Genomic DNA, 27,640 nt, shown 5'->3' on the forward strand with positions numbered 1-27,640 from the left:
TTGTTCTTTCATGGTGGATTTATAATATATATAATAATAGGAGCATGTTGCCTGAAAAATGTATCCAGAAATTTTTGTGAAGATTTTTTTTTTTGGTATATTTTTTATTACTATTCCCTCTTTCCGGAATTCTTTAAGCCATTCATATCAAACTTATTTTGTATGTTGCTGAAATCAAATGAAAAATGAAAATAGAAGATGAGGTTCATTGAAAATTCATGAGATTTTAGCCATGGATATTTAATTAAGCAACTTCCTGTCCATCACCGTAGGTAAGAAATGCAGAGAGCTGATACTTACACACAACTTATTTAGTCCACTGAACTTTCGTTTATCAGTCCCATCAGATTGATCAGTTGATAACATTACATTAATAATTTGAACAGATGTTATGTAACCCATTGAATAAGTAGACCGGCCCACTTACACAGGAAAGAGAGAATTCATGTATTGTAGCAGGTTCGTTATAAAATTCAATATAGGCCTACTTTTACCTCTACTGGTAAGCAGCCACCTTCATAATGCTGACTATTATGCCATTCTTTGGTTGGTCTTCAAGGGCATCTTATCCGCTCTGTTCTCTATTACACATATAATAAGTACATGTGTATTTATTATATGTGTAATAGGAAACAGAGTGGATAAGATGCCCCTGTGGTTGGTCCGAAATGTCTGGCACGTCAAATATCAAAATTGTTAAAAAGCCTGGAAAACGTCGGATATTTCGGACTACTCTTGGGTTAATCTCGGTGGAGATTCGGCTGGGCTAAATATTTGGTCTGACGCCCACCGAATCTCGGGACAGTCCTTCATAATTCATGTCTGGAGATTCAGCCCCAACTTCGGTCGACTATATCAAGAATTATTCACCTAGGCGACACTGCCGTTCGCTTCAATTAAGTCAATTAGTAGTTTAATTAACTCTCTGTCACTATTATTTCTACCTTGCTTACCGTCTAGGCATGTAAATCCCAACATAAAAACATTCACTGAAATATCCGTTCAAAATATGGCTCCCCTGACGTAATTGTTTATCTCCTCGCACTAAAGAGTTCCTCTATGGTCTGTTTTCATTTCTATCAAAAATACTTAAAAGCCACAGTAAAGGTTCAGTATCACATAAAAGAAAACAGACTGTAGGAACTCTTTAGTGCGAGGAGATAAACAATTGCGTCAGGGGAGCCATATTTTGAACGGAGATTTTAGCGAATGTTTTTATGGTGGGACTTATATGCCTAGACGGTAAGCAATGTGAAAGTAGTAGTGACAGAGAGTTAATTAAACAACTAAATGACTTAATTGAAGCGAACGACAGTGTCGCCTAGGTGAATAATTCTTGATATAGTCGACCGAAGTTGGGGCTGAATTCCCAGACATGAATTATGAAGGACTGTCCCGAGATTCGGTGGGCGTCAGACCAAATATCTAGCCCAGCCGAATCTCCACCGAGATTACTCTTGGTTGTGCATGCACATATTTAAAAAAAAATTAGAGAGTGTTTATTTACAGGTAAGTTTAAAAAAGAATTGGTGATTATTGATGGACACGAGCCTTGAAGCAGTCAAGGTTCGGGGCCACCACAGTAGAGGTGGGTAGGGTGTTCCACTCCTTGATGGTGTGTGCGTAGACTAGCTATCATACCTTCCTGATGGTTCGACAATGTATTTCTGATATAGATAATAGGAAAATATACATGTAGATATTATAATTATAAAATTGAAATTTGTGTCCCTTTAAATTAAAATATGTTGGTTTAAAAAGAAGCAACACCAACATTTTTACCTATATTGAATTCAGATATTAATTTATTAAATATTTGTATAAGCATGATGAATATTTAGTCAAATAATGTTTTGTAATGCATATTGAGGGGTTGGAAAGTGGGTGTTACATTTCAATTACATATTTGACCCAAGTGGTTTTGATCCATTTACATGTTTGACTGGAGTGGCTTCATACCTAATTGAATAAATAAACAATAAAAAAAAATAATGTAAATTTATTCATTTGAGTTCTTGTCTACACAATAAAATCTTAACTTATAATAAACAAAATCTTTTATTAATGTTAATTAGAAAAATAAGTTTATACTGATATCAAAATATAATGTAAATATTTAAAACATCTGATATTAAGGATACATCAAAGGCTTTTTTCAAGATTTTCAACAATTTTGAGATTTTTGGCTAAGAAAAAGAAGTTAATCACTGCTTTATAATGCAATAATGTAAAATTCTTGGTAATTATGAAATGGTTTTCTAGTTATTTAACAATAATGAAACATAAACACTACCACATGTGAATGTTCCGTTATTGAAGCTTCTGATTTGATCTGTGACTGCCTGCTCATGAAAGACGCAATAAATCACTGTGACCACTTGGGGAATTCTTCACTAGCCACACAGAGGTTATCAGTAATTAAACTACAGGGACTCTAGATTTAGAGAAAGAGATCTAACAGATCACTGATGACATTAAAATAGGAGGTGGAGCTTAGCTCTTGCCATTTTGCTGGGAAATCTTTCAGATTCAGAATTTAACCTATTTTACTTAATTAAAAGCATCAAAATACAGAAAAGAACCTCCCATTCTTGTGAATATGCATAGGGAATATGGCTAAGTGACAGGTATCCAAAGCTGAATCTCCAAGGTGTCATATATTCCTAGCTTTGGCAGATTTTGTTGTGTAATGGGTTTTTGCCCTCTACTGTAAGATCAGACAGTTTGTGGTATTATTTCAAAGGATTCAGCTCCCTTATTTATTAACCAATTTCTCTGAAAATTGGATGGGTTGCTTCTCAAATGTGTGTTGACAAAACTGTATCTCAGATTTTTAGGTCACCTGAGTCACTCAGGTGACCTATTGCTATCCGTTTTTGTCCGTTGTCGTGCGACGTGTGTCGTGCGATGTGCGTTAACATTTGAACATTTTTAGCTTCTTCTCTAAAACCACTGAACCAATTTCAACCAAATTTGGCATATAGCATCTATGGGTGAAGGGGAACAAAAATTATGAATTTCATGGTCCCTGCCCCCCTGGGGCCTGAGGGGTGGGGCTAAAACCACAAAAATTAATGTAATCTTTAAAAATCTTCTTCTTTACTCCTGGACATCAAGCAGTCAAACTGTTGGCATGATTGTAATAAGCATTGAGCCCTCTACCAAAATTGTGAAATTCATGGCCCCAGGGTCAGGGGTTCTGGTGTTAGGGTGGGACTCTATAGATCATATAGTGAAAAGGCATTATTTCTTTGAAAATCTTCTTCTCTGCTCCTGGGTATTGAATAAAGTACCTAAGTACATAGTTATGATGAGCAAGAGTGCCTCTTCCAAAATTGTGAATTTCATGGCCCCAGGATCAGGGGTTCTGGTGCTAGGGTGGAGCTATATAGATCATATAGAGAAATTGCATTATTTCTTTGAAAATCTTCTTCTCTGCTCCTGGGTATTAAATAAAGTAACTAAGTACATAGTTATGATGAGAAAGAGTGCCTCTTCCAAAATTGTGAAATTCATGCCCCCTGGGACTAGGGTTCTGGTGTTAGGGCAGGGCTCTATTGACTATATAGTAAAATTGCATTAATTCTTTGAAAATCATGTTCTCTGCTCCTGGGTATTAAATAAAGTAACTAAGTACATAGTTATGATGAGCAAGAGTGCCTCTTCCAGAATTGTGAATTTCATGCCCCCGTGGGTCAGGGGTTCTGGTGTTAGGGTGGGGCTCTATTGACTATATAGTGAAAATGCATTAATTCTTTGAAAATCTTCTTCTCTGCTCCTGGGTATTAAATGAAGTCACTAAGTACATAGTTATGATGAGCAAGAGTGCCTCTTCCAGAATTGTGAATTTCATGTCCCCTGGTTCAGGGGTTCTGGTGTTAGGGCTGGGCTCTATTGATTATATAGTGAGAATACATTAATTCATTGAAAAACTTCTCTGCTCCTTGGTATTAAATAAACTAACTAAGAACATAGTTATGATGAGTATGGCTGCCTTTTCAGAAATTGTGAATTTTATGGCCCCTGGTTCAGGGGTTCTGGTGTTAGGGTGGGGCTCTACTGATTATATAGTAAATTTGCATTAATTCTTTGAAAATCTTGTTCTCTGCTCCTGGGTATTAAATAAACTAACTTAGTGCATAGTTATGATGAGCATGGTTGCTTCTTCCAAAATTGTGATTTTCAAGGCCCCTGGGTCAGGGGTTCTGGTGTTAGGGTGGGGCTCTATTGATAAATGTAGTGAAAAAACATTAATTCTTTGAAAATCTTCTTCTCTCTCCTGGATATTAAATAAACTAAGTACATAGTTATGATGAGCATGGCTGCCTCCTCAGAAATTGTGAATTTCATGGCCCTAGGGTCTAGGGTTCTGGTGTTAAGGCAGGGCTCTATTGATTATATAGTGAAAATGCATAAATTCTTTCAAAATTTCTTCTCTGCTCCAGGGATGCCTCTTCCGAAATTGTGAAATTCATGGCCCCTTTGTCAGGGGTTCTTGTGAACCCGGGGGGGGGGGGGGGGGGGGGGGGGGGCTCTATTGATTATTTAGTGAAAATGCATAATTTCTTTCAAAATATTTTTTTCTACTACTGGTTATAAAGCAAGGAAACAAGTGTATAGTTATGATGAGCAAGGGTGCTTCTTCCAGAATTGTGAGTTCATGGCCCCTGGGTCAGATGTTCTGGTGTAAGGGTGGGCTTTATTTATTTAATAATATAGTGAAAATGCATTTCTTCTTTGAAAATCTTCTATGCTTCTGGGCATATTTGAGGCAAACACAATAAAAAGTTTTAATATGCAAAGGTATTTTTACCAGAATTTTGAACACCTGGACCATTTAGTCAAGTGTTCTGGTCCTGGCCAGGGCTCTATTAACTTGTATTCTGCTGAGCAAAGTTATTCCCCTTTGCCATTCGTCTTTGATAATTAATCACTGTAAACAATGTATTTGAAAGGTTAATAGAATACGAGAATTATGCAAGAATATTTATCGTATAATACAAAAAGTACTTTCATAGTTTTAATGATCATGTAGACTTGTAAATAATAGATGAATAAAAATGAGACAAAAATAATTTATCTTTTTAAATGTTCTACAAAGGCCAAGAGAGGCCAATGTGAGAAGTAATAATATGGGGTTAAAAAATAGACATCTTGTTAATAGTCTGCATGGTAATAGTGATAAATGGGGGACAGATAGATACTAGACCAATTATTTTGTTGATACTAGTCTATTTTACTTGCTTTTGGGCAACAAAGCTTCATTTATCAGTTTATGGATCCTCTAAATTGTATTGTACTCAGGTGACCATTAAGAACCTTGGGCCTCTTGTTGATATCTAGCTTAGTTTTGGAATTATTGAGGAAAATGTTAAATTAGACTAATAGATTGGTAACAATGAAGTGCAAATGGCTGTAACTTTTGAATTAGAAGATCTATCAAAAATCTGAGATACAGTTTTTAAGTTCAATCTTTAATCTATCTTGAGGCAAAATGACCACTTTGAGGAGTTAAATACAAAAAAGTTGATTTATAAAATATTTATGCACTAAAATTTACATTAATATTTAAACTTTTAAAGCTTAGATATAATTTAATGAAAAATAGCCACCATTTTTAGTGTTTAATCATATTAGAGGAACTAGATAACATTCTGGCATCAGTCTGTTCAATTTACCAAGCCAATGATTTAAACAACTCAGCTGTCTGGATCATGGACAGACAAAATGTTCAGGCTGATATAAAGTTGACCTTTCACTCTTCATTTGTAAGATATTTATTCTATTTACATGTTCTATAATATAGCTGTGTAAACAAAATTTATACATTTGCTCCTAACAGGTTAGGCTCCATGGCAGAAGGAGGTATTATTTTAGAGAAAGAAGGGAAATTCCTGGAAGATGATGCTAAATTTCCCTGTCTTATCTGTGGTCAGAAGGGACTTACCCAGAATGAAATGCGTGCCCATATAATGATGGAGCATGTAGAGCGAGACATTTCCTGCCCGTTTTGTGACCTTAGTGGAGTCACATCTAATGAGATGAATTTACATATCAATAGTGCTCACCTATCAGAAGAGGAATCTGCTCAAGCTAGTCAGTCTAACACCTTATCTGCTAAAGTCAACGACTCCCCAGATTCTGTACCTAGTCACACACTGGAAGCCATATCTCAAGAAATACATTCCAAAAGCAAAGGCAAAGATAATTCAGCTGCAGATAACTCAACTGCAGATAATACTCCGTCAAAGATCTCAAAGGGAATGAAATCCACAGAGGTTAAAAACAAGGAAAAAGCATCCTCCAAAAATCTGAAAATATCTGAAGATCTACAGTATGATCATGACAAAAGCTGCAGTTCAAACAGCCAAAGTAATCTCACTCAGTCAAACGATGGATTAAAGAATGTCCAGGCCTCAGATGGCGTGGACAAAAGTCATTTATTCCTAGAGGTTAACCAGCCAAGGGAGGAAGTTGGAGTTTTAAGATTGACTCAAGGTTTCAACAGTTGCCATACCATAGAAGGTGCTACAAGAAGAGGCACTGCACAGAATGGAGCAGGTTTCCATGGCAATCAAAGAAATAACCCACTGGTTGTGCCAGATATCAATGATAATGTTGAACCTGATATCAACTCAAATATTCCTGGTGAATTTCCCTGTCCTATGTGTCAGTTCAGTACGATATCTGAAGCAGACATCCAGACTCATGTAAACAGAGAACACCTAGATATTCTAAGTCCATGTAAAGGTGGTGATTATGAAATGGTTGATGATGATTCTGTTCCAAGATGCCCACTATGTGGAGCTTTGATGAATTCAGTTGATGAATTACAAATTCATGTCAATATTAGTCACTCTGATATCCTTAGCCCAGATCAACCAATGGATATGCAGGAAAAATTATATCCACCAATGAGAAGAGAAGAAAATGTTGAAAAGCCAATCAGAGGTAAGAATGGGCCTGTTCCACCAATGGCAACTTTTGATGGTAAAGATGAGGATGGAGAAATGGCTGCCTGTAGCAGAAATTGGAATGAAAGAAGAAGCTGGCAAGAAATTGTCACTTGTCCTGTTTGTGATCAAGAGTTTGATGATGCAGCCATATTGGAAATTCATGTGAATGGTCATTTCTCTGCTACCAACACACCAGGTGATTATAATTCTTGGTATTTGGAATACAAAATTAAGTTTTATTTACATGTTTTGCATTGTTCATTGCTAGATATTCATTTATATTACCGTATACATATAATTATGTAAGTGGAATTTTTAGCAAGACACAAATTTAGCAATTTGTTCTTAAAAATCAGTATCTATTCTTGACAAGAAGTAATTTTATTATGCCTAGAATGATAACAGTAACCTCTAATGTGAAATGAATTGTTTGTGATATTCAATTTTAGTGATCCAAACGCCCTGGCTAAAAAATGCCAAATTTGAATCCTTGCCAATATGCTTATATGGAAATGATATTTGATTTTGATATTTTCCTGATTTTTTATTGGCAGTAGTAGAAAATGACTTTGCATTAGCTCAAGAACTTGGAAAATCTGAATACGAGGATCAGGAGCAAAGACAGTTTGAAGCCTTGCAGGTTTGGATTGTAGCAAACAGGGAAAAAATTAGATATAACAGAATTTTCCATTCATGATATGTTTACAGCATATAATGCCAACGATATAAGTGTGCACATAATTTTAAGACAGAAAATAATTTATAGTTAGGAATTTTTAGACTAAGTATTGTGGATTAATCAATTCTATTCTTTAAAGTAATGTGTAAAATCTAGTTCAGTTTGATTTTGAAAATAAAATGTTTTCATTTCAGACAATGTATGGAATGAAGGGAAACTCAAGCTACAAGAAGCAGTATGAACGAACCTTGGAGAATTCCTTCACCAAAGGTGATCTAAGTATTACTGAGTATCATCTGCGTAAACAGAGCATGAAGACAAGAGATCTGGCAGGCATGGAGGACGGACACTCCTGTACTAAAGGTATGGATCTAAAGTGGCCTGTCTATAGAAATTAGAAATTTCTTAAACTTGATATCTTAACTAGCCCCCACTGCAGGTGATCTATAATGATCAGTCTGTCCATCCATGCATCTGTCCCTCTGAGATAACTTTTCCTGAGAATATTTTCTTTCCTCTTGGCTCAATTTTGCTCAGACTTCACCCATAGAGTGTCTGTGGGTAAAGAGTCTGTTGTAACCTTGAACCAATTTTCTAGATCAGAAGTTAAGGTCATTGTAGATTTCTCTGTAAAATCTTTGTCTTGAGCATATTTTTCTCTCCCCTTGACCCTACATGGCTCATACTTCACTTACAGAGTGATTGTGGTTTAAGGGTGTGCAGTGACGTTGAACTAATTTTCTTTGATCAAAAGTCAAGTTTAAAAAAAATCTCTTTAAAATCCTTGTTTAAACCATATTTTATCTCCCCTTGGCCCCATTTTGTTCATACTGCACCCTCATGGGTAAAGATACGAGTCAAAAGACAAGGTCAAACTCCAAACAGAGTCCTTTACAAATCCCTTTTATCTTTTAGTAGAGCCCTTTAAGATGCATGGCCACCATTCAATGTTACAGTCAAACCTCATTATCTCAAACTCAATAGGCGGAGAAAAAACTTTGAGATATCTGAGGATTCGAGACATTGAGGGTAAAATACTTAAAGAATAAGCAGTTGGGACTTCAAAATCACTTCGACATATCCATGGTATTTGAGATATCAGTGTTCGAGTTAAACTGTATTTACTGGTAGTTAACCTTGTGATACTGATGTTACATGTACCCCATGCATGTAAATTATAAAGATAGCATTTATGTGGTACTGTACTACTCCAGATAAAATTATTGTGTTTGGAAATTATTTAATAATCACATCAGATATATTTTTTTTATTATTAAAAATTTGAGGATACTTCAATCTGAAAAAAAATTCTTTAAAAAAGAAAATGAAGTATAGTATTGTAAAAAAAACTAGTATTAATTGTAACGGGGACCGTTACAGATGTTCCCCAAACGCTCCCCAACACCCTTTTGGTGTCATTTCCTGTAAGCTTCATTAAATAAGGCAATTAAGTATATTGGTCATTTAACGCATTTCACGCACGTGCATGCATGCATGTGCAGGTTGACCATGTCATTCCGTCTATACTATAAATGCATCTTTATATTCTCAGTATCAAAACATTTCATCAAGAAATATATAAGTTCCGGCTATATCAAGTATATTGGTCATCTTAGCATTGCGCGCACGCGCACCTGTATGCATGTTCATAATGACCATGCCATTTTGTCTACACTTATAATATGTCTGTTTATTCTTAGTATGAAAGCTTTTCATCAAAAAATATAAAAGTTATGGCTATATTAAGTATATTGGTCATTAAAGACATTGCACGCGCGCGCATGTGCATGCATGTGCATAATGGCCACATCATCTTGTCTACACTTTTAATATATCTGTATATTCTTAATATCAAAGCTTTTCATAAAAAAATATAAAAAGTACGGCTATATTAAGTAAATTGGTCATTTAACACATTGCACGTGCGCGCACGTGCATGCATATGCATGATGATCATGTCGTCTTGTCTACACTTTAAATGCATATAAATATTTTGAGTATCAAAGCATTTCATCAAAAAGTTTCAAAATTACAACTATATCAAGTAAATTGGTCATTTTACGCTTTGCGCGTGCGCGCACGTGCATGCATGTGCATGTTGACCATGTCATCTTGTTCACACTTTTAATATATCCTTATATTCTGAGTATCAAAGCATTTTATCAAAAAATATAAAAGTTACAGCTATATCAAGTATATTTGTCATTTTACGCATTGCACGCGCACGCACGTGCATGCGCGTGCGCGCAAAATGACCTTCGTTCCGCAAATCTACATAACATGCCTAGTAACCCTAAAAAGGTTTCACCTCAATCGGATGTGTAGTTTCGGAGATCACTCACGGACAAAAAAGTACCCAGGAAGAAAAATAATAATAACTAGAGCAAAGCTCGTAGCAAGGCAACGAGTAGGTCTTCCGTCCTGTTTTGACCGGAAGTGACGTCAACAAGAGAAAGGAATGAGTTTCGACGTCTCCAGTGACTTTTAAATTACAATTTTGCATGAAAACCTGCAAAATAAGCTATTTCTGGCTACTTCCGGTTTGACCGGAAGTGATGTTGAGGGATGATAAATTTGGTTGGACGCTTTTGGTTACATAAACTAACCAATAACATGTCGAAACGGCAAAAATATGCATTTTCTGACTACTTCCGTTTTGGCCGGAAGTGACGTCATTTGACGACTTTCGACAATCTTATTCACTTCTACTTGTCATTTTGAACAAATTTGCTTCTTTGATGTATCACAAATTCTCAATAGTTTTTGAGATTTTGAGAAAACACTTTCAGCCCCTGTAGATCCCTTATTTTAGGGGTCAGCCCCTAATTGTTTTTATCAAATGAAAGAGCTTGCCATTCTGCACAACTTTTTTTTCTATATGTTTTAACAAAATATTTACAAGTAAAGAGATATTCTTGCAAAAATGCTATAAATTTTGATATTCTCAATAAGAATATTTTGAGCATACCGAGCGTCAAAGTGCGGTACTTCTGGAAAAATTGAACTACCTAGTACATATTTATGAACATTGCTCTAATCATTGCTGAAAATATCAAGTTCCTATTTTAAGTGCTTTTTTAGAGTGACCCTCTAAAAATCAGTTAATCGCAGAAATCTCCGGACCGGAAGTGACGTCATCAAAATAAAACATTTATATCTAGATTTTTTTTATTTTCTACCAGACCTGAAAGTTTCCTAAAAATCAAACAACCCGTTTCCGAGAACTCGCGTGCACAAAATCGGTAGGAAAAAAACAATAATAAAATTATGCCTGGACATGTTTTTTTTATTTCTCTGCAAGTGACCTTGAACTTGCCAGAAAGACCTTTGATCAAGGTCATGACACAGCCTCCGTTCATAAGGAATCTCTGTTTCAAGTAAGAGCTTCCAGTGATTTTCTATTACTAAATCATAGCATGAAATAGAAATTAATTTTTTCTGTCAGTATCCTTGAACTTGACGGAATAACCTTGGATCGGTGTCAATACTAGCAATCAATCTTAAACAACCTCTGTTTTAAGAAAGAGGTTCTAGTGATTCCCCCTTAGAAATTCATATCCCAGCAGGCATTTTACAACTTTTTCTGCCAGTGACCCTGAATTTGCTGAAATAACCTTATTTTAAGTCATCTAAAGCCAGCGGACCATAAGCAATCTTTGTACCAAGTACGACCTTAAAAAATTACAGCCTAGATCGTAATCATACAATTTTCTTTGTCAAAGTCGAAGCAAACCTTTTTGTCACAAGCAATCTCTGTATCAAGAATGAGCTTCCAGTGATTCTCAATTACAAATAAATGGCTCGGACAAAACATTTATTCTTTCTCCAGTGACCTTGAATTTGCCGGAATGACCTTGGATCAAGACCACGACACACCCTAGGATCATTGGCAATCTTTGTACCAAGTATGAGCTTCCAGTTAATCCAAAAAGTCATAGCCTGGGAAAACTTGGAGGGACAGACGGGCAGCTAGACAAACGGATAGACAGACGGACAATATGATTCCTAATCCCCTCTCCCCCCAGCCCGGACACTTCGTTTGCGGGGATTATAAATTCCTATGTTAAATTTTGAACACCCATTCTGATTTAAAAAAAAATAATCTTCACTATTTCAGGGAGATATTATAAGTATGTTTTCTCATTCCGCCCACAGGTTTCTAGAGAATAAGTTTTTAAAATGACCCTTTCCAATTTTTACTACTTGTATTTCTTAATTATCTGATGTTGGAAGAGAATGTGGTCATTAATTTGATCGACAACGTTTGGTTGGTAATGACCCAGTGATTCTTGAAAAGATCAGAATAAGAAAAAAATTACAAGTACCAGGTTTACAGCGACAAAGTCGATTATGCTCACACCGAGAAAGCCAACATCGAAGTCGGAGAACAAACAGATTATGAGCAGAAAATCTTACTTAGCCTTTGGCATAAGAGATGAGGTACTGATTAAAAATTGAAATTATTTTTATATTCAATATTTTTTTTAAGGACGATAGTTATCAAGATTTATTAAGCTCCCTTTTTTGTGTATGAGTGATAGAACAGAAGATCTCTGCGTAAATGATAATTCGCCTATTCCTATTGAAAAACAAATCATTCGTATTCGAAACATACAATTCATAACAAGATTATCGAATAGGAATCATATGTTTTCGAATAGGAATGATATGATTTCGAATAGGAATAACAAGTTTTTTGCATATAAATCACACAATTCCCCCCCCCCCAAAAAAAAAAAACTGATTTGAAAACTTCGCCTCTGAAGGGAAGCATTTTATCTATTTCGTTGGCGGGGGGGGGGGGGGGGATACGTACATGTATACTGATGAGAGGAAATTTAATCAACTATCAGTCCTATAAATATGAATGATTGCTTCGGAATATTTGGTTACAATTACATGGCTTTTATATTTATTTATACACGTAAGTTAATGTCAGCTAAGAACTAAATTAACATCTGTTACAGACAAAACAGATAAATTTTTAGCTATTTAGGGTTATCTACATGTATAGATCTATTTGTAAGAACCACTTTTTATAAAACAAATTTTCGCCCATAATATATTTGGCACTCTATTTAATTACCATTTTATTCGGATGTCGATCAGCACATTTTTTTCAAAAACCCCGGAGTGCAAAATAAGCGAAACTGGCCAATGACGATGTTTAAAAATCCTGATTCCGCAATCGCATCATCTCGGGCGTTTCCGTCAGAGGTCGGAAAAACAACCCCGAATGTTTTAACATTACCGGATGTTGAAATTTTATACAAGATGGAGTCGCTTCCTATTTATAAAGGATAGACGAAGTTGCCTATTTATAAAGGATAGACGAAGTTGATAGTCCCTTCTAGCTAATAAGTATATTTTAGGTTATATCTTTACATTCAATAAAGTTAAACTCAATAGTCATTTATTTCAAAGTTTGGGAAAGAGGGGGGGGGGGGTCTACGTAATACATTCGAAGTTTTTTTCCGTTGGAAAGGCCCGAGAAGTTGCGACTGACTTATCTTGGTCTAAAACACTTTGACAAACCCAAACCACGCAGTTTTATTCAGGACACGTGTACAGTGAAATGAAAATAGTATATTCAATCCTGTTAATTTGAGAAAAAAAAATAGTCTGGCATTTTTTCAACCTCGTTCGGTTAATTTATTAATTGATCTTTTTTCCGTGAAGGAGGAAAGCATGGACGAAGGATTAAATAAAAAATATTTCCAGGTGTACAAAAGCACTCGTGCATGGACTTCATTTTAGTACTACATATTGTGATTGAAGTTGAAAATAATCAACAAATAGATTTACAGAATAGAGAGATTATGATTGATAATGTAAATAAAATTATGAAAATTGAACAATATTTGATACAGAAACTACCTAGTATATATGTACATGAGCAAATGTCTCTCTCTCTCTCTCTCTGGATCGTATTTTTGAAAACTAACCCAGAAAAGTAATGTACGTAAGTTACAAGTCAATTATTTGAAAGAAAATACGCAATTCTATACGGTAAACGATACAAATAGTTTAATAGTTTATGATACAAAGGCTGCCGATTATGATCTTAATAATTGAAATAAAGTTGTCAAAGTGTATTAATTAAGAATGATAAATTTGTGATATTCAGTATCTGCACTGAAGTTTACTGGTCTGAAAAAAAGATGGGATGGATGACCAGAGACTCTGGTCCGTCAATAAAGTATTTTTTTTTCGGAAAGCTACATGTACAGTTCTGCAGTTAGATATTCAAGTGATTCTAAAATTTTCCCAGTGTGAACCTTTTCTGTTCCAACTGATATTAAAAAAAGATATGTTATATGCATTCTGAAATTTACATTTCTGGACATACGATATAGGTTTATTGTTATCTACATTTATAACCCGCTACCGATATTTAATCCAACTACAAAATTATGATGTTAGCATACTATACTTAAAAAATATCATTCACGGGTTTTGAATTAATTATAAAAACGAAATTCATTGCTTTAAAATCCTGATGTATTTTATTAAAACTTTACTATCAACCCTGTAATATAAATAGGCATAGTGCAACACAGAAGTCGCTTATGAAGTTCAGACCTTGGCCACGTGACGGAGTTACCTATCAATGTTTAATCCATTTCATTGTTTACTTTTCAATAAAATAACGAATTATTTTTGAAGTAAGACTGGTCACCCTTATGATTCGGAAGATTCTCTTTAAAAGTTTAAAGTTGGTATAATCATGATAAAAACCTGTGATGAAAAATATATGACTGGAAATATTTGTGTTGAAAACGGATTAATTTACTGTTTCAAAACGTAGAGAAAGCGCAAAGCTTGTGCGTTTAATGGTTAAATTAAAGTAACCGCAGATCGCTAGTCCATACGCAATGAATCACCATATTAAAAGTAAAATTACACACGGTTGGGAAATAAATTGTTGGTAACGTTAAAGCAATTGAAATATGGAGATAACGAACATTTAAAATTTAAGACTGATTAAATGCTTAGCGTTTTGTACTTAAATCAAATCTAAGATATTAAGATAATTTATTTGAAAGATTCGATTTACTTAAAGAAAATAATATTTTCCCGTAAGTCGTTGTGTTTGTAAATTAGATTTAGAACAATAATGTTTGATCACTGCGCACTGGTTTACATGCACACGATGGACTACTTTGACCACAAGTGATCGAAGGAATGGTTGCGTAATTGTAAACAAACACAAAACCTGGCTAGACGTTTTGGATTAAGGCTACATGTATCATGATCAAATTTAAAACAAAGATAAACCAACATAATCTCAAATATTCAATATTAATAATTGTCCATTAATTGTCGTGTTTACAAAATGGACTTAATACGCCGATTCTTATTTTGTTTACGACTGTGGGTCAATGGTTCACACGCGGTGGATCGCTTTAGATCTTAATTCTCGGCCGCGCGTGATCGAGGGATGGGTTACGTAGCGGTAAACAGAATAGAATATGGGGTTCAGGTGAATGTAAGAATCACGCAGTTAATGATTGTGAATTATTTGACTATGAAAAGTTTTTTCGCGTTTATATTGTTTGCTTTCATATTTAAACAAAGAAAAGATACTTGTTCTTTTTTGTACAGTTTCTCTCTCTTTCTCTCTTGGAAGGTTCTTTATTTTAAAACACAATAAAAAGAGAAAGTTGTCACCGAATAATCTGAATAGGAACCAAAGAGCACGTTTAAAACCTAATTTAAAAAAATTAGGATACAGCGTTGAAAGGTATATTGTTTTTGGCAAGTTTATTTCCGTTATACGCATAAAGAGTTCTTCTTCACTAGCCAAATGAAAACTAGTCCTTGTTTACGGGTCTAGCTTTTTTTCCCCTACCATACACAAGACTCGAACAAAAGAATATTTTCATGAGACAAAGAAGGTATAAAGAAACAACGTTTTATCGACAGCCATATCGAAATATTTTCTCGTTTTTGAGTTATAAAGCAAAAACTTTCAAGGGCCCTAGATCCCTAATTTAAGGGGCCAGCTCCTTTTTAGTGGTGTCAAATAAAAGGTAATTAAATTGTTCACAACTTTTATTCTACATGTCTTAATAAAATATTTCTTATTTAAAAGATACAAAGGAAAACATGTGTCAATTTTTGCTCTTTCATGCGTCCTAATTTTTGACCCCTGTCTAGCGGCAGTTTGAACGCAGAAATCAAAAAACAAAAACCAATGTTGACAACTTCATTGCTTCTGTTTCTTGTATTCACTAGTATTTATGTTCCAACTTTTGTAGTCTCGGAATATTTGTCTGGAAATTAAAGACCCTAAATTTTCACTTAAAGGGAAATAACCCGAAAGCGGAAGCGGATTTTGGAAAAATGTTATATTATTCTGATAGAGTTTTGTAACGTCTATGAACTCTGAAATTTTGATCAAAATCTGTTAAGAAATAAGCAAGATATGAGGCATCAAAGTTAACAAGTAGGAAAAAGAAGATAAAATTTTGGGCTGTAGCGGACGTTGATGTTTGGTATTTCGGGTAAAAACGAACATCCAAGTACAAATCTATATATGTTGCTCTATCATCACTGAAAATCTCACGTTCCTGTTTTAAGTGCTTTTCTTGAAAATGCCCGGACAAACTAACCCTCGAAAATCACCAAATCTCGAAAATCTCCGGACCGGAAGTGACGTCATCAAAATAAAAAAATATATATCTAGATTTTTCAATTCTCTTTCAGACCTGAAAGTTTCATGAAAATCGGGCGAGCCGTTTCCGAGAACTCGCGTGCACAAAATCGGTAGGAAAAAAAAACAATAATAAAAATAGTGGAAAAGAAACCTAAGAATAACAGTAAGGTCTTCCGCTGAAGTCGGAAGACCTTAATAATAATAATAATAAGAAACAGAGTAAAAACAATATGTTCCCAAACTTCGTTTGGGGAACATAATTACTGAGAAAATAACAATGCCAGGAAACAAATTTGTGTTCCACTGAATGAAAACTGCATGTACCCTGTATATGAGAGTTACATTATTTATCTACTGGTTTTAAGAAAATCTTGTACTTGTAGGTTTAATGGAGCTATTTGCCACATACTATGGAAGTAAGCCACCCAGTATAGCTAACGTTTACCTAGCCTCACACGTGGATCACTACGCAGCATCCTACGGAGATAGGGGATGGGGGTGTGGCTACAGGAACTTCCAGATGTTACTGTCATCCCTAGCAGCCAATCCTACATACAGCAAGGTCCTCTTTAATGGTATAACATGTTTCTTTTTCTTAACTTTCAGAGAGAAATAAATTCATGATCAGTATGCCAAACCTCATGAGGAGCTGAATTTGTCGAAGACATTATCTCTTTTAAAAGATAAAGATTTTATTTTTTTGTCTTACTGCTCTAGCACAGAGCAAGAGGATTGATATGACTGAACTAGAACACAGTCAAAAAAACTTGACATGGATTGTCAGGAGAGACAAAATTATCTTTCAATTCTTGCTAATAAATCTAGAGACATTTACTTGTGTTGTTTTTTAATACCCCATTCATACGACACGATTTGCATACCTCAGTATATTTTACTCATATGTAAATTTACTTACATGTGCAATTTTTGTCGTATGAACTGATTTGCTCATATGCAAATTCTGCACAGTCGAGTAAATTTGCACCTAGTCAGGACAAGGTGTAAATTAACTTTTGCATACACGTTGTCGCAAATTATTTGCTCCCGTGTGTAAAGTTTGTCGTATGAACACGCAGTAAATTTACATACATGTATGTAAGTTTTTCGTCATGTGTATTGCATCAATCTCCATTTAAGGAGGTTGGATCGTGTTATCAAATGTATTGAAAATTTTTTATGAAGTATATTTTTTAAATCTATACATATAGCTTAATTGAAAATCAAAACCAAAAAAGGGGGTTAATGCGCTTCTTTTGGCGCTACGTATACTGGTGGTGGACTGTTAGTCCCCGAGGGTCTCTACAGCCCAGTAACCTTGTACTTTGGTACTAGCTTGAAAAATACGGATATAAATTTAATTTCTGAGGCAAAATTTTCAAAATTTATTTCAAAATTAAGGATTATCTCCCTCAAGCATAGCTCTAATCCTTCAACGTATTTGGCTCTAGTCTTTGGCACCTTTCTCAGTTCTTCCAAGTCTTTTTATTTAAATATTTTGCATTTCCAACGTTTCAGCTTGAGCATCACTGAAGAGACATAATTTGTCGAAATGCGCATCTCATGCATCAAAATTGGTACCGTATATGATTTACATACGGAACATTTAATATGACCTTTTTGCACTGTAATTACATCTAAACACACACACATAAATCAATGTTTCAAAGTTTTTCTTCTAATATTTTTTATCCAAATAAATTATGGGAACAAAGACAGTCTTTTTTCATCTTGAATAGTCTCTTTAAAATTTGAGACAACAAAAAAAGTTTCAAATTACTTCGCATAGTCAATTATTTGACCTTTTTGCACTCAAAAATGTCATTTATCTGGCAATAAAAATTTAACAAGCAATAATATCATTTAAAAGTAATGTCATTTTTCTGAATTTATGCAAAATGGTTAAAATTGACTTGTATATTCAAAAAAAAGAAAATTAAAAGTGGGGGTCTGTGATGTTAATTTTTAGATATAACTTAAATAATGTTAATTTTTAGCCGAAAGTGGGCTATTTTTTCCCCAGGACTTTCACAATATGTTTGCTATATTTGTCCAATATGATGATAGAATTCATGACGGTAAATTTAATATATTATTTAGGACCTGCATAAAACATTTCAGTGCACAAAATAACTCTTTGTGCAGGCTGCATGTAAAAATAGGATTCCAAACTTAACAATACTGTAAATATATCGAAAGAGAAAAATTGAGTATTTTCTTCTCAAAAACCTTTCGCCACAAAATATAGTTCCTCACTGAATGATTTCGGTATGGAATTTAATCATAGGGTTTTAATTGAATATAGTTTAATTAGCATCGTAGAATCCAAATTTGATGTAAGAACTAAAACATTATGCAGAATTTTTTAAATGGAGATCAAGACAAAAATCTTCTCAAAAGCTCGGGAACGAACCTCGTTAAAGCGTTGTTACGGTTGTATAAGCATTGGCATGTAAAATATCAGTCGGTAAACATGGTTGCTAGAAAGCAAAACTCTAAAAAACGCGGATTTTCAAGGGTCATTCTTGCGCTACGTAAACAAAAGTTGAAAGTGAATTGAGTTTTTGTAAGGGTAGATCTGTTGGTGTATGGATTCAAAAGCCAAGTCTTCAAAGGTTATACGCTGGGTCCCCGATAAGTACTACTAGCATAGTACTTTATCCTAATTGCTTTTTCCACTCTGGAAACAAGGAGCCATTATCTCCTCTGAAATAAATTTTCGAATTTGCAAAACGCGGGCATCGTGCATCCTTCCTGTTTATAAAGATATACTTGTACTCGCAAACACCCTACGTATACAGATTCAATGAGTAGAAGCCCTTCCTGTTCAAGTAGTCTCCGTGTGAATGCTTAGGAGCTATGATATGAACATGCATGTCATCAATTGCTCCACCACAGTTTAGCCCTTGATGACTTTCTTCATCATTTCTCAGTTTTTAAACTGAGGCAGGCTACTGACAGATAAGTTGATGTTACAGGGATTTCAACCACCTCGTTTCAATTCAGCATTTGGTGAATAGATAGTTTCATATGACGCATTTTCCCTTCGAGTTATTTCCCTTGGCCGCCATCTTGGAGATCAAACTGGTATTTAAGCAGAAATATAAGGTTAAAAATCTTTAAATTACTAAACCTATGAACTAAAGGATCCCTTTGTTAACATATATTTGTAAGAAAAACTGTGTTATCTGCGCCTCATTGTCCAATGTGAGAAGTTGGTTGAATAATGAAGGAATCTGACCTTGTTAACGTCCAATATGGAGACTAACAGAAAATAACTCATTATAATGATCTTGTTAGCATATTCTCATCTGGGACTTTTCTTCTAGTTTCGTTGAGGAACATCCAAAAGTTAGTCCTATACCCAAATAGTAGAGAAATTACGAAAGCCCATTGAGCTCATTTTCGTAGGTAAAAAAATATTTTTCGCGTTATAATGCGAAACTTTCGCGAATAAACGCGTAACTTTCGCGTTATAATGTGTAACTTTCGCGAATAAACGCAAAACGTTCGCGAAATTATACATATTTAGTCATGTTACTCAGGAACCTGTGATCTTGACTGACAGATGAAAAACATGAACGCAGAGGGGGATTTCTATGAATTTATAAATGACATTTCTTCAGAAGATGTAAAAGAGAATTGATGCGAGAAATGGATAGATTAGTGTTAATTTTGCATTTAATCTCAAAACCCTACTAATTAATTAAATGAATATTCCTTTAAAGATTTTCTTGTTTTTTACCTGTTTAATCCATGAAATTCTTTAGGCTGATTTTTTTTTTCTCAGGAAGAACTCCACTCGTTGCTTTCTTTGAATAAATTGTCAATGTTTTCGTAAGTAATGGTATGACCAACTGGCGCAACCTTAAAATACGATGTTGTATTCTTACAGTGAGTCTATCGGAGATGAATCATTTGATACGAATATTTGTCATCCAATTTTCACAATAGGTTACTCATGTGATGTGACACAATTGTTCCGTAAAATATACAAATTTACCCCATTGTTGTTATTTTTCTGAGATCTTTTATTTCAAATTCTATAGAGAGTGTTCAACTGATTAAAATCGGACTTGTATTTTCGCTCCTCTACTATACGCTTCAACACTTGTATTGAAGTGTATAGTAGAGGAACGAAAATACAAGTTTAATTTTATTTAGATTGAGAGAGTGTTAAAAATGACGCCGGAAAGAGGGATTATTTTCTCGAAAGTTTCATTTTGAAAAAACTCTAATAGACTTTGCGAATGTTTGAACAGCATGGAGAAAGACAAAATTTGACAGCAAAAAAGATTTAGAAAAAGAAGAGACACATTCAAAGGCAAGAAAACATAATATTTCAGCTTGTGATAATCCAAGTTCAAAATACCCCGGTAGTCTTTCGTTTTTCATTGTAATGAATAAACTAGATCATTAAAAAGTAAAACAAACTGGAGACTTATGCAAATGTCTCTGTTTTACAGGGAAAGTTTCGCGTTATAACGCAAAAAATATATTTTTTTACCTACGAAAATGAAGTCAATGGGCTTTAGTAGAAATACCCATTTTCTGTGAAAATTCACAAGTTTGAAGCGGTCCATTTCCTTATTTTAAATAACAATTTGAGGATTTATTTATGGTGCATAAATCTCGTCTGAACGCATAGCAAATTAACTTTTACATATGTGTGTAAATTTACTCATCTGTAAATTTGCACACATAAGCAAATTTTCGTCGTATGAATGGGGTATAAGTCAACTCCACAGTAATAATATTCATGTTTAAGCCTATATAAAATGAGCCAATTATTTACTTTTTCTGAAAAGCTCATTACTATAAAATAATAAATGTTTAGTCTTTGTAGGTAAACCTGTGATTCCTTCCATTCCCAAAATCCAACAGCTGATCGAGGCAGCATGGGCCAAGGGGTTTGATCAGCAGGGAAAGGAACAACTGGGTAACAAAGTCACAAACACAACTAAATGGATCGGGGCCACGGAGATTGTGGCTACTCTGTTTTCACTCAAAGTCAAGTAAGTGTCGAGTACTGTAAAGGAGCATACATTTACACATGATGTGCAAATTTTACATACATAAAAATTTTGCTCCCAGGTTTACTTTGGCACATGTGAATGGGGTAAGCAAGATTTGCATGTAAGTATTTTTACTCCTAGTGCAAAATTTACATCTAGTCAGACTAACTTTTACATACAAGTACCGGTAAATTTACTCCTGGTGTATTTTCAGCCATGTGAACTAGTAGTTGCAAACTTTTACTTGTGTGCATATATTGATATTGCCTACAAAACAATGCATCACTTCTTTAAAAAGTGCATCTTATCCTATGTTAGAAAAAAGTGGTGTCCTGATGTGTTGATAAATTTCAAAAAAAATTTAGGTAGCATTTGAACAAAAAATGGAGAGTAAAAGGGGAACTGCATAGGTTGGTTGAAGAAGCAAATGTTCTCCTTAGTATTTGACAAGAATAAGGAGTTGAAGAAAAATTAGATTCTATAACAAGTAATTTAAAGTATTTCTAGGTGCTTGGAACTGCCAAATTAATACTGATTTACACACATCTTGCTGGTGCATGTAAACACATTGCCAAAATTACATATACACACCATGAGTAAAATTTGCATATGTGTAAAAATTTACACTTGTGACTTTGAGTAAATGGGCCCATGTTAATGGGGCTTAAATACATTTTTTGATTACACAAATAAGTAGCAAATACCAGATGTGTTTGTGTGGGGGTGGGGGGCAGTGTTTATTTCTGCTAGTTAAGTGTGATGCACTGTCAATGTATGATGTATCTTTTTCCACGTGGGATTCATTTATGCTCTGTACGCAATCACATTTTCCACTGAAATTTGTCACAGCCTGCTTAAAAAGTGCATTTTGGACGTACAATTACAATACAAAAAATCTACATAATTTTCTATCCGCAAATGGAACAGAAATTGTGATTCCATGGAATTATACCCACATGGAAAAAAGTTTGTTTACTGTATATAAGAAAGGATTGATGTGCAGAGGATATATAGAATGCTAATGATTTCTTCTATCTTGCTGTTAACTACCCCAAGTTGTCACAGAAATACAAGTCAAGTTTAAGAGGGAGAGGGGAAAATTGATTTGTAAATGTGATTACTATTATGTCAATTTTGTTTGATCATAATTTGCTACATTACAGCTAGGTATTTTCTCATGGTTAAAAGCATAATGAGCAAAATTTGCTTTGCAATAAAGAAGATATTTTCAAAAGTATTGAAAAATTACAGAATGTGTTTTATATTCATTACTTTTAACATCTTTTCATGTGATTGAAGGTGCCAACTCTTGGATTTCCACAGCCCTTCAGGACCTCAGGGCACACACCCAAAACTTTTTGAGTGGATCAAGGCTTATTTTGAGAAGAAAGAGCCTTATAAGCTTCCTATATATCTTCAGCACCATGGTAATGCTTACTGTTTTATACGAAATGTGTTAATTATTAATCTAGGGAAATTTTTCATTCATGTTGATGACTGTCAGTTTTCTTTGTTCATTACATTTTGTCAGAATAGTGGTTATAAAAATTTACTCTGCCATAATAGAAGAAAGAGGGCTAGCTGAAACCATTATTAATCCATAGATATGTGATCGTAACCAAAAAATTATCTCAAATAATAGGGTATATATTGCAAAATCCTAGCTCATGATTAATGACTTTTTAGCTCACTTGAGCTGAAGGCTCAAGTCAGCTTTTCTGATCACTTTTTGTCCGGCGTCCGTCTGTCTGTCCGTCTGTAAACTTTTAACATTTCGACTTCTTCTCAAGAACCACTGAGCCAATTTCAACCAAACTTGCCACAAAGTATCCTTGGGTGAAGGGGATTCAGGTTTGTTCAAATGAAGGGCCACACCCTCTTTCAAGGGGAGAAAATAAAGAATTAGTGAAAAATTAATGGCATCTTTTAAAAATCTTCTTCTCAAGAACCACAGGGCCATTAAAGATGAAACTCATGTGGAAGCATCCTCAGGTAGGGTAGATTCAAGTCTGTTCAATTCATGTCCCCAGGGGTAGGGCGGGGCCACAATGGAGGATCAAAGTTTTACATAGAAATATAAAGGAAAAAGCTTTAAAAATCTTCTTCTCAAGAACAGCAAAGCCATGATGAGTCATATTTAAATTGAAGCATCCTCAGGTACTGTAGATTCAAGTTTGTTCAAATCATGACCCCCGGGGGGTAGGGTAGGGCTACAATGGAGGATCAAAGTGTTACATAGAAATATATAGGAAAAATCTTCTCAAGAACAGCAAAGCCATGATGAGTCATATTTATATGGAAGCATCCTCAGGTAGGGTAGATTCAAGTTTTTTTCAAATCATGACCCCCGGGAGTAGGGTGGGGCCACAATGGAGGATCAAAGTTTTACTGAGAAATATAAAGGAAAAATCTTTAAAAAAATCTTCTTCTCAAAAACAGCAAAGCCAGGATGAGTCATATTTATATGGAAACATCCTTAGATAGTGTAAATTCAAGTATGTTCAAATCATGACCCCTGGGGTTAGGGTGGGGCCACAATGGAGGATCAAAGTTTTACATAGAAATATATAGGAAAAATCTTTAAGAATCTTCTTCTCAAGATCAGCAAAACCATGATGAGTCACATTTATATGGGAGTATCCTCAAGTTTGTTCAAATTATGACCCCTGGGGCTAGGGCAGGGCCACAATGGACTATCAAAGTCTTACATAGAAATATATAGGAAAATCTTCTCAGGAACAGCAAAGCCCTGATTGGCTAATTTATATGGAAACATCCTCAGGTAGTGTAGATTCAAACTTATTCAAATCATGACCCCCAGGGGTAGGGTGGGGCCACTATGGAGGATCAAAGTTTTACATAGAAATATATAGGAAACATTTTAAAAATCTTCTTCTCAGGAACAGCAAAGCCCTGATTGATCATATTGATGTGAAAGCATTCTCAGCATTCTCAGTTAGTGTAGATTCTATTTTGTTCAAATCATGACCCCCGGGGGTAAGGTGGGGCCACAATGGAGGATCAAAATCTTCAATAGAAATATATAGGAAAATATTTACTTCTGAAGAACTGCAAAGCCATGATTAGTCATTTTGATATGGAAGCATCCTCAGGTAGTGTAGATTCAAGTTTGTTACAATGATGACCCCCGGGGATAGGATTGGGACACAATGGGGGATCAAAAATTTTACATAAGTACATATAGGAAAATATCTTCTTCTCAAGAACTGAAAATCATGTTTAGTCATTTTGATATGAAAGCATCCTCAGGTAGTGTAAATTCAATTTTGTTCAAATGATGACCCCCGGGGGTAGGGTGGGGCCCAATGGGGGGTCGAAAGTTTTACATAAGAACATATAGAAAAAATATTTCTTCCCCAGAACAGAAAAGCTATGTTTAGTCATATTGATATGGAAGCATCCTCAGGTAGTGTAGATTCAAGTTTGTTCAAATGATGACCCCTGGGATAGGGAGGAGCCACAATGGTGATCAAATTTTTACAAAGGAATATATCTTCTCAAGTACAACAAAGCCATTTGTTATATTGACAATGAAAGCATCATCAGGTAGTTTAAAATTCAAGCCCCCCCCCACCCCCACCCCCCCAGTAATCTTTTCAATACTGAACTGATTTGTGCTTTTGCCTAGCCATTGTGCTCAGGTGAGTGATGTGGCCCATGGGCTTCTTGTTGTTGCTTCTTTTGTTACAGCATGGAAAAACCTGAATTTTATATATTTTATTTAAATTTAAAGTTCAAAGACTGGTAAAATAATACTGTAGCTCAGTGTTAAAAGCATCTTAATTATAAAGTTTAATTTTTTTCAGGCCATAGTAGAACAGTAGTTGGTATTGAGGAAGTTCGGGAGGGTGGTTTACGTCTGCTGATCTTTGATCCGTCTACTCCCCGCAAACAGATGCAGCAGTACCATGGTGTGGTAAATGGCAGTAACCTCCGCACCATTCGACGTACCCTGCATGGACTGAAGGCTAAGCAGTACCAGCTAGTGGCTGTCACAGGGGTCCTAACTGACCAGCAGTATGAAGAGAACAAGGTGCTCCGGTCTCAAAGAATCCACTAGTCAAGAATTAGATCTACACTTGCAGAAAGAGAAACCCGGCAGAAAATATTAATCCTATCAAGAATAAGCAAAGTCCATCTTAAGGGAAAAGTTTAAGCCATACTTGATTAAGAATGAATTTCCACACAAATTTGCTTCAGAATGGAAAAAAGAATTTATCATAGTTTTACATGTAAACGATAACTCTTCTTATTTTAGTACCTGGTTTGTCTGCATCTAAAGCATCTTCACTAGCCGTAGCTGGTCCGCTCCTCTTCAAATCTACCAAGGGTTGAGAGGAAGGGAGTGGATCATAAAATTGGCTAGCGAAGATGCATCTACAGCAGTTTTCAGTGCTTAGTAGTCCAGCTTGCTGAAATCTTTTATCTTGCCAATTTGATAAATTTTTGCTACTTAGAACATGTAGAATATTCCATGTTTTTTGGAAGTACACTATTGCTTGGTAGGCTGTAGATTGAAGGGTATTTAAAAATAGTACAATGCTTTGGTGCTTGTTTACAATGAATGATGCTCTCAGTGTTGTATTACTTGGGTCAGTGTGATTACACTTTAGTAGGGAATTGAATTCCATTGCACCATTCTGTCAAGGCATCATAGGATTCATATGATTGTACTTCGTTAGAAGAACAGACATAACACTCTTGTTAGGACAAAGCTGAGAAGTCATTTTCAAAAAATATAATTTTGTCTTAAGCCAATAGTCTGAAGAAATAGAAAATAAATATATGAGAGATATGTGCATGTAAAACAATCTTTATTGTGCATAATACACAAGTGATTAGAAATGGTTTTCAAGTAGTTTCTTTTCTTTTTTTTTAATTTAAAATAGTTAAATGTTAACTTAAAAGCACGAATGTAACCACAAAACAGTTATTTACCCAATGACAGGTAAAAGAGATTGTGAATAAAAAAAAATAGTGGCTATGATAGCCTGTCTTTAAAGCATTTAATTGTTGCTGAAAAGGAGAGTAAACTTTTTTTACATAAAAGACTTAAACTATATGACTGGGACATTAATTAACTTCAGTTGTAAAAAAAAATTTTAAAAAGTGCACACTAAAACAGTACAGTATTACAGCTAGTAGAAAACATATAATACATATAAATGAAAATAATTGTTAAAACTGGACTTTTTAATTGCAATGAACTGATACCTTTGTTTAATTAAAAGTCAATTTGTGTTGACCCTTCAGTCAAGTTGTCCAGTAAACCAGTCAATGATTAGTCTGAGACTGTAGAAGCTTTAGAGAGGGTTCTTGTGAGTAAAGTTCAGAGGAGAATTTTATCTTGTGAAACTGTTCTGTTCTTTGGAATGAGTATAAGCATGATAAGTCCTAAAATTATTATCCTTCGTGCAATTTCTTATTGTTCATTTATTGTGATCCATACCTGTGTAGTTACAGAAAAAATACATACAGTAGGGTATTCTAACTTCTAACAAAAAAAAATTACATCCACATGCTGTAATTTATTTAATATTTATTTTTTTTAATGAATGACAGAATGTACAGTATATGTTTACTACCGGTACATAATCTGCTTTTTGAGATCAGAGTTTCTGTAGTGATTTCTCATAGGAAAAAAAAAGAAAGGAAAGGAAAAACAACAGGTTAAGAGTTAACCTTATACAAGAAACTCACATTGCACATGCAGCACTTTTTGTGACATATTACCTGTTCTGTATGTCAGGTTAAAGTTTAAATCATGTATGTATTGTGATTGTCTGGAGATGTCTTAAATATCATGAGGAAAAATAATGGAACAGAAGAATTGTTCACTGTAATGCAGAATGTGATATATTGTATGAATGTGGTTATAGGCAAAGGGCAGAGCTTTTGTTGTAAAAATATAAAACCTGTAATTGCATATTGTAAATTTGTTGGATCTGAATTCCGTTATAAATGTTCCATTTTTATGCTAATTTGTTTTTGCACAGCTGTGATATATATAGTATGTGTGTCACTTATAAGGTGACTGTAACATATCGAAAGGAGAGCCAGACTTATTGCCATCTTATTGTTGTAAATTTATTAAAATCTGTGAATACAAATACCACATCTTAATGTGTTTCATTTCAAGAGGAAATTTTGTCACAAAATTTTCATATATAGTGGTTTGAGCTCTTTGAACTATGGATATCTACTCAGTCAGGTTAGAGCATCTGACTATTTGGTAGTAATGCAGGGGTCTCGGGCATGAAATGAAATTTTTCCTTTCCTGATACATTTGGTGCCGTTGACTACTCCTGGTCTT

The 27,640-nt window shown here is 34.7% G+C and overlaps 1 protein-coding gene across 2 annotated transcripts; it reads left to right on the top strand.

The window, feature by feature from the left end:
- Positions 1 to 182: 182 nt before the first annotated feature.
- On the top strand, positions 183 to 27,442 carry LOC133185402 (zinc finger-containing ubiquitin peptidase 1-like). Of its 2 annotated transcripts, none has more exons than XM_061320581.1 (8): positions 183 to 272; positions 5,843 to 7,152; positions 7,511 to 7,596; positions 7,830 to 7,998; positions 16,678 to 16,869; positions 21,129 to 21,306; positions 22,606 to 22,733; positions 25,134 to 27,442. In XM_061320581.1, exons 2-8 carry the CDS (start codon positions 5,853 to 5,855, stop codon positions 25,385 to 25,387), a joined length of 2,307 nt encoding a protein of 768 aa, XP_061176565.1. In that variant the 5' UTR covers positions 183 to 272; positions 5,843 to 5,852; the 3' UTR covers positions 25,388 to 27,442. The 2 variants fall into 2 exon arrangements, with proteins under 2 accessions (XP_061176565.1, XP_061176566.1); XM_061320582.1 differs by having other exon boundaries at positions 21,138 to 21,306.
- Positions 27,443 to 27,640: the final 198 nt, after the last annotated feature.

The sequence above is a fragment of the Saccostrea echinata genome, unplaced genomic scaffold (genome assembly GCF_033153115.1).
Source record: "Saccostrea echinata isolate AGI-Se365-2 ecotype Australia unplaced genomic scaffold, CSIRO_AGI_Sech_v1 ptg000012l, whole genome shotgun sequence".
NCBI classification, from domain to species: domain Eukaryota; kingdom Metazoa; phylum Mollusca; class Bivalvia; order Ostreida; family Ostreidae; genus Saccostrea; species Saccostrea echinata.

Coding starts and splice junctions, on each gene's coding strand:
- LOC133185402 (XM_061320581.1), top strand. CDS start 5,853: ATGGCAGAAGGAGGTATTATTTTAGAGAAAGAAGGGAAATTCCTGGAA. Junction 7,597..7,829: donor GACAGTTTGAAGCCTTGCAG/GTTTGGATTGTA, acceptor TTTTCATTTCAG/ACAATGTATGGAATGAAGGG. Junction 22,734..25,133: donor TATATATCTTCAGCACCATG/GTAATGCTTACT, acceptor AATTTTTTTCAG/GCCATAGTAGAACAGTAGTT.